This window comes from Mchenga conophoros, linkage group LG1 (genome assembly GCF_057382185.1).
Source record: "Mchenga conophoros isolate Kocher_MC1m ecotype Shallow Benthic linkage group LG1, M_conophoros_male_GT1.1, whole genome shotgun sequence".
Lineage (NCBI taxonomy): Eukaryota > Metazoa > Chordata > Actinopteri > Cichliformes > Cichlidae > Mchenga > Mchenga conophoros.
In genome coordinates, this window is record NC_140526.1 from 11,093,161 (window position 1) to 11,106,686 (window position 13,526).

At 39.4% G+C, this 13,526-nt stretch overlaps 1 protein-coding gene across 13 annotated transcripts in view; it reads right to left on the reverse strand.

Moving 5' to 3' along the window:
* celf6 (CUGBP Elav-like family member 6) overlaps positions 1–13,526 on the reverse strand; it is a 158,747-nt gene that overhangs the window by 22,963 nt on the left and 122,258 nt on the right. For 6 of the 13 annotated variants that reach the window (XR_014889607.1, XM_085256146.1, XM_085255778.1 and 3 more), the window contains 5 exons: positions 6,716–6,889; positions 5,671–5,818; positions 3,089–3,238; positions 1,877–1,939; positions 1,229–1,309 (listed from right to left, as the gene is read on the reverse strand). Coding sequence is in view for 12 of the 13 variants with exons in the window: in XM_085256146.1 (XP_085112272.1) it covers positions 1,229–1,309; positions 1,877–1,939; positions 3,089–3,238; positions 5,671–5,818; positions 6,716–6,889 (616 nt within the window). In the remaining variant the exon portion in view is untranslated. The remainder of the gene's footprint in view (positions 1–1,228; positions 1,310–1,876; positions 1,940–3,088; positions 3,239–5,670; positions 5,819–6,715; positions 6,890–13,526) is intronic. The other 7 variants (XM_085256205.1, XM_085256121.1, XM_085256111.1 and 4 more) reach the window with 5 other exon arrangements.

Genomic DNA, 13,526 nt, shown 5'->3' on the forward strand with positions numbered 1-13,526 from the left:
GACATAATAGAGAATTAGTTGTATACTGTGGTTAAAATTTGAGGCATTTTTATTTATCCTTGTGGTTGATTTAACAGCAGTGTAACAGTGTATTGACATAACATATATTACTGTCAGTGTGTTTTGCAATACTGAATTAAATAAAATACAATACTGTGGTGCCTAACAGGCTAGTGTTGATATTGCTGGATAAAATTATAATTTTGAATTTTGAAGGACTATTACTGTTGACATATCACACACACACAGCTAGACTGAATCCAAATTGCTAGCCTTCAGAGGAAGGATGAAGCTGAAGTTTGACTCTGCCTGTGTATTCAGGTTTAAATGTATCTTGTTAAATGGAAGGGCTGCAGACTGTGGCAGTGGCCCGAGACAGGCTGGGACACCAGCCAAAACCCACAGGAGACCAGAACTCAGACAGGCCACTGGCTAAACCGAGAAGAGCTGTGTGATAGTGTGCCTATGAGTCTGGCTGTCTGTATTTGCATTAATGTGACTTCTATGATTCTTGCTAATTATTAAAATGTTCAAATGCATCACTGGGAGATGTTAAGTAATTGCCTTAACGATTCTATGTTTCTTCTATACTGTGGAATTATGCCAGCATGCAACTTGTGTGGATAAGTATGCCTGCATTCATTTTCATTTGTACAGTTCTCCACAGTGACCCTGTCATGCGCACACACTAGTGACAAAATATGAACACAAACTAACTTTTCCTCCAGGCAATGCTGGAAACACTCAGTTTCAAGTCCATATATTGATTATTCATACCACTCTACGCTGTCTCATATAATCATATAGATGAATAATTGAGACTGACAAATGGTGCCAAAAAGAGTGATTTACCATCACAGTATATCCTATACTTTATTATATCTGATGCTGTGCCATAAGAACGAACACTACACTAGGAATGGTAATAAATGATTATGCATGCAGCTAATTAATCTGATGAATATTTATAACCACTTAAACACATTGTAATGGACTGATTAAGCAGTCCAGCACTGCGAGTTTGAATTAGTGCAGTTTTTGAATAATGACAGAGTAACTTTCCATCTCACTGCTAATGTTCTTCTCTTTAAATGGGGAGCCTTTTTCTCATATTTTCCCCAGCCAGCTTTTTCCCTCCCTCGCTAATTCAAAGCAGCGCAGCTACATTAGAATGGAACATGGCAATTATCACCTTTTATCTTGGGTGGGCGCGCTTGCTCGCTCTTACCTTCCCTCTGTTGCTGGGGAATGATGGTTGGTTGCTGGGGGAACGCTTGGCTGATTGGCGCATAGGCGGCAGGGTAGGCTGCTGTTGCAAAGGGAGAACCAGAGTGGAGTTTTTCACATCTCCATTTTCATATTTGACACAACAAAACTCAAATCATTATTCCATTGTTCATTTGTGTCCTCTAGACATTGCATAAATAAATTGCATGATGACTGGGAGCCTGGGCTCATTTGGCTGGCAGATCACTTCACAAAGAGAATGGTAAAAGGGGAAGTTCAAGTAAGCAGACGCATAAAGAAAGGGAGTAAGACTAACACCATGTTAATGAGAGCTGATGTCATGCACAAAGCAGTGCTCACGACAGGTCTGTGTCATCTCTCATCCAGGAGCCTTAGGGTAGGTTAAAAATCTCAGCTCTTGGTGTACTTTTAGAATTAGGGTTTTTGTGTGGGTGTATATCAAGTCAATTAAAAATCTTCTTTGCAGTTCTAATGTAATGTAGCCTGATCCAAGAGGAAACTGGCAAGTCATCTGGCAATCGCTACCTGTCATGTGCCTGCTGATGTGACAAACCGAATGGGAGAGGGAAGAGGCAAAGGGACAGATGGAGGAAGTGAGGGAGTAGTGAAGGTAGGAGAGACAGCTCACCTGCGTAGTGCTGGACACCAGCATAAGCCTGTTGGAGAGGGTCGGTCACTGTTGGACTCTGTGCTGCACAGAGACGAAAAGAAAGACAGACAACAAAGAGCAAAATTAAAGTAAATGAGACAAAGAGAGGATAGATGGCGGTCAAGACGGACACAGACAAAGAGAAATAGAGAGAATGTTAAACAGCACGACAGAAATTGTGGTTAGTTGCAGAGAAACATCGGGGGGTAAGATCACACAGGGAGTGAGAGAAATTTGGGTTGTCATGTCTTTCAGTTCTTCAAAATGCCTGTTCGTCCCAGATGTTTGCATCAAATATTAACTACATGCCAAACAAACCACTTTGTAGTTCATTACAATTGCAGCTGCCTTTGCATAATGCAAAAGTGGAGAGTGAATGTCTGTCAATTTTTCAGGAATCAGTCCAAGGCAACATTAAGAAGCTGAGAACAGACTGAGACATATCAAATTAGCCATAATTGACTGATGGATGAACTGATGGATTCATCATGATACTGGGATGGCTTCTCAGAAATCTGTCAAAGATACTGTTGATTGACCCTCAAGCCTTAAATGCTTCAATTCAGTTGAAAAAAATATGATCAGAAAGTGAAGTTTAAAAGAGCCTTTTGAAGTTTTAGTTTTACATGAACTAATATAAGTTGTTACAGTTGACAACTTGCATTGTAGCTCTAGTATGCACCAACATGAATATTTTTTTCTGTGGTAAATCTAGTGAGCTGGCCAAGGACTTTAAGAAAATTCCAAAATCGTGGCTGATCACAACTTTGAGCAAAATTGAATGCTCAAAACTTATAACAAAATTTGGTTGATGAGTGAAAGGTAGAGAATTTCAGGACATTGGCAAGGCTAAAGAAGACAACATCTGGTTAAAAAGAGTATATATAAGCGGATATATCTATTAATAGATATCTGTTTAAGAGGTATTTCTGTTTATTTCAAAAATGCATATACACACACAGAAGGTGCTTGGTTTGAATTTTATCTGAGGTGTGTCCTTTTACTTTTCAACCAATCTTCAACCAGTAATTGTTAACATTGTTTAGATGTTTAGGCAAATTTGTTTTCAGCTGTTGCTGGGTGAATGTACAACAGAAGCATAATAAAAAATAACACACTGTCAGTGCTAACAGCTAACAGTGTCCAGGCCCAGAACAGACTCAAGACTCAGCTAAACCTAGATATTCTCACCTGGGTAAGGGTGAATACCATTGGTGTAAATGGGCTCGGATGTGGGCTGCCCATTGCTTTGAGGTGGGAGGGCACTGAATCCATTGACCCCAATAGGAGTGGCTATGCTGGGCACGGCTGTGGCAGAGATGCCTGGGGGTGTGCTGGTGCCTGCAAATAGATACAGAGTCATTATGAAAACTGCAGGGTGTAGGCAACAAGCTTAAAATTTGGTCCAAGAAAAGTATATTCTTGTAGTGAAAAATACATGTTCTCACCTGTACTACAATATAACATGCATCGAATGGGTACAGATGTGTACATTTTGACTAGGGCTGGGTATCGTCACTGATTTCTAGAATCGATTCAATCCGATTCGATTTGAATCGGGTAAATTTTGCCTCAGACAGTCAGAAATATTATAATTCTAATCACGTATCAGTACATTTCCATATTTTTATTTCTATGAAAAGAAAGCTGACACTTGCGAGACTTTATCAAAGGTGTAAGCATCACAGCAGATACCTTTGTGTCAAAGTAGCCGAGGAGAAAACACAGAAAAGCATGAAGGCGACTTTCCTGGCCTGGGATTTTATAGCAGATAACCTTAAAAATATTCTCCAGTAGATCAAAAACAAAACAAAACGTAATCAACATATTAACATTACCTAATGCTGCTGAAGTGAAGCAAAGCAAAGTTACAGAGGTTTTATTAGAGACACGGCTAAGCCTTTTGCAATTTTGCATAATTTTAAAAAGTTTAAATTTGTTCAGTAGCCTATTGAACAGCAGCAATGAGGCTTGTGTCAGTCAGTACCATAACATTGACTCCGCCATGCTCAACAGATGATGTAGTATGACTTCCTGGCACTTTTCTCTTTCCATCATTCTGGTAATCTTAGTTAATCTAAGATTTTTTGCAGAGCTGTGTAGGCTCTTCTAAATGTTTTCTGACAAAGTCAAATCTGGTCTTTTTGTTCATGAGTGTCAACAGTGTTTGATAAAGGTGTCTCTTTATTGTAGACTTAATTATATGGCTCCTTCTTTAAGAGCGTTCCTGACTGTACAAGATGATGTCAGTGTTTTCCTTTATCAAGGAAGGTTTGGCTTGGTTTGACTGAACATTCAGTTTTCAATTAAAAAAAAGCACTTAGTCTAGATGCACGCTCAATCATTCAGGTAAGGAAATCCCAGAAAGTTGTTTCTGTTTATGTGGACTTTGTGTTTCAGTGGGAGAAAATGCAACATTTGCCACTGAAAAAACAATGTTCAGCACAGAGTCATATCCTTCTGGGAATGACTGTTGATTTGGTCACTCCTAAAGTTTTGCTGTATCAGTTTGTTTTGGGAGTTTTTCAGATTAGTGAGTATTCCTTTGATTGCAATGTCCCTTTGGACCTTATTTTTGGATTTCTAGTAAACAGTTGCCAAAAGCAACTTTAAAACTTGGACTCAATCACAGATCTTTCGTCTGCGTAATTTTTCATAGAAAAACAAGGAAATATTCTCACCTGGCCACGAAACTGCTTGTTAGTCAATTATCCACTTACATTTGAGCCTTTGGAAATGGGGGGCTTTGTATACAGAATGGCTGTAATTCATAAACAGTCATTTAACAATATTTTAATACAAATTCAAATTTGTATCAAAGCTGAAATTCTGTATTTCACTCACATCTTGTTTTTTTTTTTATTTGTGTACAGATGCAAAATGACAAAAACTGTTTTTGTCCAGATACATATAAACCTGCAAGTCTACTGGATGTAGAGACCTGTGTCTTTTTTTTCATACCAACTTTCCTCCTTGCGATGATATTCCAAGTTTGTCACCTTGTCGGTGCATTTTTATGATGATGGATTTTTATTATTTTTCTTATCTAGGTGAAGGGCATTTACATCATGTAGGATTATGTTTTATAGGCATTACCTGGAATATGTAGGCCTTGTGGATTACAAATGCCAGGTACAGTGTCAAGCCACTTTATTTAATACATTTGCAATGACCCTGTCTTCAGGCAGCCTGCCTACTTAGTGTCGAGCCATCAAAGCTCCTCATGACAAGGGCCAAAATGATAGTTCAGACTGGGGTCCAGGATTATCTCACACAAATCTTTGCTCTTATATTGTATAAGCCAAGGACTCTGCATCCAAAGTCATCGGATTGGCTGAGTTCCCAGAAAACACTGTCATAGAGACACAGAAGGAAGGAGTGACAGACAGAAAGAAAATGAAAGATAATGTGAGAGAAGAAGAGAAAGAGACTCTATAATGTGGCTGCCAATGAGTGTAAAGGAATGCTGTACATCTTCTCCCATCATGCCTCACTCAGTACAAGGCTCTTCTTCCTTTAATTCAACAATGACAGTGTCTGCCTTAACCCAGAAAATGGGACCTATATCTTAAAAAATGTAACAAGGGCAAAACTAGAAAGGCCTTGAATGAATATATTACTACTGCTTCTATAATTCTTGCTAATGATGAAAATGTTCCAGGGCAGGAGTGAAAAATGAAAAGAAAAGTCCTGAATGGCTGTATATGTGTGCTTTTGCACATGCCTCTGCTCTTGCACCCTTACCAGCTAGTAGTGTGTGTGTTAATGTATACCTGAGGAAGGTGTCATGGGAGTAGCCACCAGGCCGTTGACATTGAAAGCTGCCATTTGCTGCATTTGTGCGGCAGCGATGGCTGCCATAGGGTTCAGGTAGGACCCTTGTGTTGCTGCCATCAGGGCTGCTTGCTGTTGCATCATCTGCTGTAGGATTAAAGAGCAGTGGGGAGAGGGCGAATGGTGGGAGGGATGGAAGGAAGGACAGAAAAGGAAAGTAGGGTGAAATAGCCGCAGGATCAGAGCATGTTTACTCTCACATCTCTGTTTGCTTGGCCAATGCCTTGTTCTTGAACAGAGTGGTTTGTGTTGCCCTGCAGCTTTGCTTCCCAGCTCCTGTAAAACTGCATTGGCCTTGTGCTTATTATACAGAAACAAAAGGGTATGTGGTGAAATGAGTTTGAGAATATGTATTTGTATATGTACTGTATATGTATAAGTGTGTGAGAGGAAAAGAGGGACAACAGTGGCAGAGTTAGAGGAAAGATAGTGAGTGGGCGATTCTCACCTGTCAGGGTGAGCTGTTAGCTACTGTGTGAGTGTAAAATCTCACAGACTCCTAACTCAGGCTGTGACTTTCATGTGTGAATATGAAATGGGGGTGGGAAGGGCTGACAGAGAAAGGGGTGGGGTGGGGGGAATCGATGTGGGATGTTAGTAATAACGTGCACCTCTGTCTGGGTAAAAAGAAATGTGTAAGAAGACGAAAATGTTAAAAAGGCAAGCTCGCATTTGCAGTCTAGATTCACAGGCTGAGTCAGAAAATGCAGGAATGAAAAATGAATATGTATGCAAGTAAAACAGTGTAGTGCTGGGCATATGTGATTAACAGCTTCCCTGGACAAACAAGGGGATAAAAAGACAATATAAAAAGCAGCGCTGGATTTTTTCTTAAGCCACTTTAATTTGGGATTCTTAACAGCTATTTGATAGTGTAAATCACTTAAGGAACCATTCACTGGGAGTGCCACATGCCTAGTGGGAGAGAGTGTGAGTTCAAACCTCAAATCACAACAGTTTTTGTTTTCTTTTTTTAAAGCTCACCGTCTCCTCCCCCGCCGGGCTGAGACTTACAGCATGAGAGTAGGCGCCATAGGCCCCAAACTGGATGGTCATAGGACTGAAGATGCCGAGCTGGCCTGCCATCTGGTGCATTCTGCGCAGGGTTCTCTCCTTATCAGTGTCGGCAAATTTGACCACCAGGCTCGACGAGGCACCCTAGAGGGGAGATTTACAAGGTTGATTAAACTTTGAAATTAAAAATACTTTTGTAGCTATGCTTTGATTTTTTTTACATTTTATTTTGGTATGCACCCTATTGTTAGCCAAAACTCGCTGTATAAATGTTATAAATTCATGATAAACTTGAAAAGACAAAAAGAACTGCAATTTTTTATATAACTACAGCAGTTCAAGAAGTCGTTGAACTGCAGTTGTTTTTAACCTGGAACAGTTTTTACCTGGAACAGTTTAAATATGATCTGGGAACATCTGGCAACCCTTAAAAACAAAGTTTTCAATCCCATATATTGCATTGTCATAGTTCATGATACTTTTTTAACAGTATTTGTTTCCCATGGGGAAATACCTAAAAATAAAAAGTACATTTTAATAAATGTCCAAACCTTTTTTCAATTAAAACACGAGTGTGGATTCCCTGTGTGAAACAAGAGAACTGGTGCAACTCATTTCTGTCATTTAATGTCCAGTGCACATCATACTCAAGCCTTTAAGAACTCATATCTCTAAACCAAGGAGGCCACTGGAATTAAAAATCCCCCTCATATGACTGCAGTCATTTAGCTGTCAGCATTAAATGGAAAAGAATAGTGAGTGATATTTGCTTTTGTGAACTTTCTAACTCTGCTGTATACACTGAAAGTGAACTGTGATCCTAACCAGATCCCACAGGAGTCCAAGTCCCCCACTGGTGAAGCTCCACTGAATACAGCACCGGGTAATTAGGTCTGACAAAAGCCTTCGGCATGTGGAGGGCGAAGTATTGACTAATGGCTCTGCCTTATGGCAGATATAGTTCTGTATTGATGTCCGCGCTCCTGAGTTTGCATCCAATTAAATCATTTGAGAAACAGAGACCAGAGTCAGTTCCTCATGCGACACTCAGGCAAGAAGAGAGAGAGAGACTGGGGAGGGGGGGTATGTCAGGCAAAGAAAACAGCCACATACACTGTCAAGAGAACTAGTCTCCTATTTAATTACAGGCAGTGCATGCTGGGAAAGAGCACGGAGTACCACCAGGACAGAAGGACAGAGACAGCCAGGGGGCAGTCAGGATATGATTAGTAAGATCATAAAAGCAAAGTCGCGGTGAGAAAAGGACTCCATAATCACAACTTGGATTCATCTTTCACAAAATGTCTCATCCTGACAGGGTCAGTACAAATTCGGGCTTTGATTTAAATTTCCATATTTTCTTGAGTTATAGAAATCAAAAATGTGAGCTGCATAGGACACACAAAGATAAGGTTGATCAGGGTGAGTGATGCTGCGTACACCCGTTTCTTGTAAATGATTTCATGGGACTTTTTGTATCATATACTGAAGTTGACAAAGGTAGACCAAACTGTTCTAAAGATTCAAATTTAAGCTTAAGGTACCATTTACAAAAGGAATGTTTCCAAAGCAGAGCTACACCAACAGATAATCATAGAAATAAACAAAATTCCATCTCGTGAATTTTGCAACTATATAGTACAAAAGTGTTTATCTTGCTGTAGTTGAGCTTTACTCTATGCTATTTCAAAGCAATTCATGCAAAAAGTGTGTCCTATTTTTGTAAGTGCCTCATGAAATAAGCGATAGTGCCATTGAGAGGGCAGTTTGCCAGGGTTTTCACATGCTTTCTTTGGTCAGTTATGACTGCTGAAATAAATCTTGCATAATGCGAAGTTCATATATTTATCCAGCCTACACGCAACATTTATTATTGATTTTGTGCAATTCCCTAAAGTCAGTCACCGTTTTCTTAAACGCTATCCTCCCCTCGGCACTATTTCTTGCCTTTGTAAGTCTATAATTTTCTGTATAAAATATAACTAATATGTACTGTAAATATCTATTTAGGAAATGCAAAATGAAATAAGTTCTTTTTGTTTGTTTGTTTTCTTTGCAAACTATTTGAGGATGTTAACATTTTCCTATAAACATTGTACAAACACATCCAGGAGAAAATGTTGGCTCCAGCTAACTGTGAGAAAGAGGCTGGAATGGTGGAAGGAATCAGCATGGACCCCAGGGACAGTACATCTCAGATGGGATCCTATCAGAGCCAGCCAGCACCCTACCTCAGGCCAGAGGAGACCCATCTGGTGTTTCTCCCTCGATGCCATTTCAATTAGTTAAATCAATACGGCGACATGGCGCCGTTAACGGCACAGTTTTTCCCTTTCTAATTGCATTTCATTCCACCTTCTGACCTCTTTCTGTTCTTTCTCAACTTTGTGGGCCAATTGAAGGGACTGGGCTGTTGGATTTAATGAGGCTGGCACTAAGCAAACATCTTCCTCGAGCGTTGTTGCTGAAGTTTGCCTACAGCACAGGGGCTTGGCATTTAGATTACATTCATTTTCTGCTTTGTGTATCTGTATATTCTTATATTCATTTAATACCTCATGAAGAATGCATTGTGATCATCGGGACTGTGAAAGCCCGAGGCTCCCTGTACTCACTGCGCCGTGACTCAAGATGAGGCGAGTTTGGCCTGGTCTCGTTTCACCCAGCACAGTGTTTTGTTATAGACGACAGCACGGGAGGAGAACCACTCTGCAACGTCTGCATAGTCTGCGCGTAGCCTTGGCACTGGCGTTAAAGCAGTACAACAGCCTCTGCAGGTGTTTTCATTTCTGCCGCTCATGTCAGAGCCAAGCATTTCCGACTTTCATAGTATAAAAGCCAAGGAAAAAAAAAAAATCTTACCCTCACCTCTGAACAGGAGAATTACATATCCTCACATCTCAAGGCAACTAGATCCAAGATCTAATCAAAAAGGCAGATTTCAGTGTGATCCCTTATAGATTAAGAGTGTCTGTCTACATGAAGAAAGAATAGTATCTGGCCAGGTAATGAAGGAACAGGTGGTGGCAAGCAACAAGCACTGGATGCAAAGCAGCTACTCCTCACTGGTTGCAGAAAATCACAAGCTGACAAACAAACAGAATAATAACCTCGACCAGCATGACTCCTTTACCTGGAGAGAAAATGAATTTTCCGAATTTGATAAGGGCCAACAGGGAGCCTTCACTTTTGACAGGTACAACTAAGGAATTTGTCACAGGTTCAAAAACGAATCTAATTTCTTGAACAATGCACTTGACTTGTGAAAATCTCCTATATTGGATTTTGTATAGGTCACAAAATGTGTAGATGGAAAAATACACAATGGTAATTGAGGGATTAGAATGCAACTACACCGGTGAAATCGCATTATGCTTTTATCTCTGCATTATTGTGATACAAAGACGCCAGTGTTAAGTGTCTACAAAAATGGAAAAAGACACATATCGTCAATCCTTTACAGACACTTGACAACAACAATAATAACAATGCAGTATAAAAACAGTTTCAATAAAGGGAAAACTGGAATTTCAAAAAGCACTGTAATGATTGGCCACTAACTCACTAAGAACCATTTTTTCTTCACATTATTCACTAATTTTGAATAATAAGTAAGACTTTCACAGTTGTCTCAGCTTTCTACACTTGTAACTGACTCAAAATTATGAATTGTGTATGTAAAAAAAAATGAGAATAAAAATAAGTAAAAACGCTAAAAGAAGCTTGTTTGGTAATTGGATGGACCTCTGTGGGCTTTACTGTATGTGGCTGGATCGGTATGCACATTTTGTCCATAAATAACAATTTTTACCTTTCATTTGTAAGGAGCACAAAACAAAACTGCACCAAATGTGGTACAGTATGTCAGTTACAAGGGTTTTTACCGTGGATTTTTGTTTCAAGCTTTCTGTGTCGCAGGGACAGTGTTTTCTGGCTTGGTCTTATCTCTCATTAATCCAGAACTACATTATAATATCATACACATGCACACTCTTGTTTCTGCCAACAGTACCGAGCTCCACAGGTTCTGTCAGCCACACTGTGATACCAAACATGACAATGTCTGCAATTTGCTGGGTGTTGTTTGCCTGCCCCTGGCTTTGCCATTTGAAGTTTTGCCACCTGTGTCTCTGCAGCCTTCTAGTAATTCAACAGCTGAACCGACGAGAATGCCAGTTCTGTGCTCAGTCATATTTTAACTTAATTTTGAGAGCACCTGCAATCTGCAATGAACATCAATTAAAGCTATGATCCAATCTATCGGCAGATGCCCTTAGGTGACATCCCTTGCCCTTAAGCTTCATTAAAGCCATTTGTTTTGGGCCAGTGTTTTTTGGTATTATTTATAGCACGTGTGTGTGTGCCAGGTAACACAGATGCTGTAGTGAGAACATTAAGAGGAAAAGGGAGACAGAGTGAGAGAAAAATCTTTGTTCAAGGTTCATCCAGACCTCACAGCTGGCAGGAGGCAGTGAGCATAGCAACCCACTCTCTGAATCCTACCTCCTGTTAGTTAGTTGTTGACGACATGTGGCAGTAATATTATCCAAATTAACTGCATCCCCCATTGGTACCAAAGCCTTAGTTGGATACTAATGGCCACCTTGCCTATTAATCTGAGAGGAAGCTGGATTTGGGCAGAGGCGGACAACAGGTGCAGGGATAGAGGGAGAAAGATATGGATAATATAGATTATTAATGAACAATTGGATCTCTTGATCTGCCCCAGGTTTATTTGGGGCTCCATATGTTGCCTTGGACAGTTTATCTGCAACAGAGCTCAGGTTTGTTATTGACATGGTCTAATGCGGCTGCATTTGTGAAACAAAGTAGACATCATACACAAACTGTGCAAAGGTAGCCAGCACGAGTTAAACTTGTTGAAAAAGAAAGAAAAAAAAAAACATCCTATTGCTACAGTCAATTATGTAAACTTTCTAGTTTCTCTACAAGATATTTTAAGTAAAGACAAATATTTTGATTAGAATCAAATTTCAAAAACAGTCCCAATATAAGTGCAATTGATCAATACGCAACATGACTTTTTTTGGCTCTCGACCCGCAACCCAGTGAATTTTGACACTCGATATATATATGCCACAATGTTGGTTGCAAACTATATTCTCACGCAAAGTTAAAACATCTCCTCCACTTATTTCCCTTTTTCACTACTTCAATGTAATGCAAAATGAGGATGCATCAAAAAGATGTGTAAATTAAATCTGGCTTCCAAGACACTATCTGGCTGCCAGGAAGCATCCGTAAATATTTATGGCGGAACATCAGTGAAGTGTGTGAAAGTGCGGATGTCTGCCAGAAAGTGTGTGCATGCTCATGTGTGTGTCCAGCTGTGTAGTACCCAACACACACAGCACTGGCAGGGAGGTGCTTTGTAATTCGTCATTTCTTTTACTTAAGCGTTTTTTGGTAACGTTGTTCAAACCTAACAGAAGCGTATCCAATTCATAATGAACTGCTGTTTGACAAGAGTTACAGGTTTAGTGGTCTCATTCTTCAGCTAAAGAAATAAACACCAACTAATGCTATTTCAGACATTCATCAAACCAGTCTCCCACATTTTACCCAGTATTTACAATTCCTCGCATAGTCACATACGTGGTAATCTATATTTCAGATTACTTTCTATCCGAAGGATGCAAGGTCTTGCATTTGATGTCAGCAACTGTTGTTCTTTGTAATGAGTCAATGGGTGTATTGAGTGTTATACTTATGTAGTTTTCCTATTTCTGTATAATTTTCAACATCAAGTTTTTTTTGATGATTTGATATAAATGAGCTTTTATAAACCTACACAAAAAATAATCTCTCTCTATCCTCATTTATGACCCACAAGACGTTTAGGCAGTTTAGTCTGAAACTGTAGTTAGCCAGCAGTGCATAAAGTGTGATTGCAGGACTCTATAAAAGCATAGAGACCAGTTATAATGCTGTCTCTTATTACATGTCATGTTAAGCCAATGTAATTCAGTTTTGTTTTTACAGCAGTACCTCACAACAACAGTTGCTTCAAGGCATTTCATACGTTCAAGGTAAAGACCCTACAATATTAGACAGAAAATCCCAGCAATGAAGTGTTCCTCTACAAGCACTGGGCAACAGTGGGAAGGAAAAACTCCCTTTTAAAAGGAAAAAGGAATCCCTTTAAAAAAAAGTTCTAAGAACCACAAGACTGCACCTGAGAGCAAAATGCTCTATTAGTATAATATGATGCTGTGAAGTCCTTAAGATATGATGGGGCCTGATTATACAAGACTTTGAATGTGAGGATTAACTTCTGGATTTAACAGGGAGACAGTGAATATGAGTGAATATGAGAGAAATATGATGCCTCTTTCTGCTCCCTGTTAGTACTCTAGCTTCAATATTTTGGATCAACTCAAGCCTTTTCAGGGATAAGGAACTACAAAAGTTTGATGTATAATTAACAAATGCATGGGTTAGTTTTTTGGAATCACTCTGACACATAGTGTTTAGAATTCTAATGATAATGTCTAGATGAAAGAAAGCAGTGCCACATATTTGTTTAATGTGCATGTTAAAGGATACATGATGATCAAAAGTTACTCTAAGATGACTTGCAGTGAAACTTAGTTTCTTGGTTTATTTGGTGATTTGCGTCATGTGACTTTATATATCAATATAAATGGATATCGTCTGTATAGCTACGGAAATGTATGCAAAGTTTTCTAGTACTATTACCCTAGAGAAGCATATATAACATAAAAATGCTTCAGTCCCAGCACAAAACCCTGTTGAACTC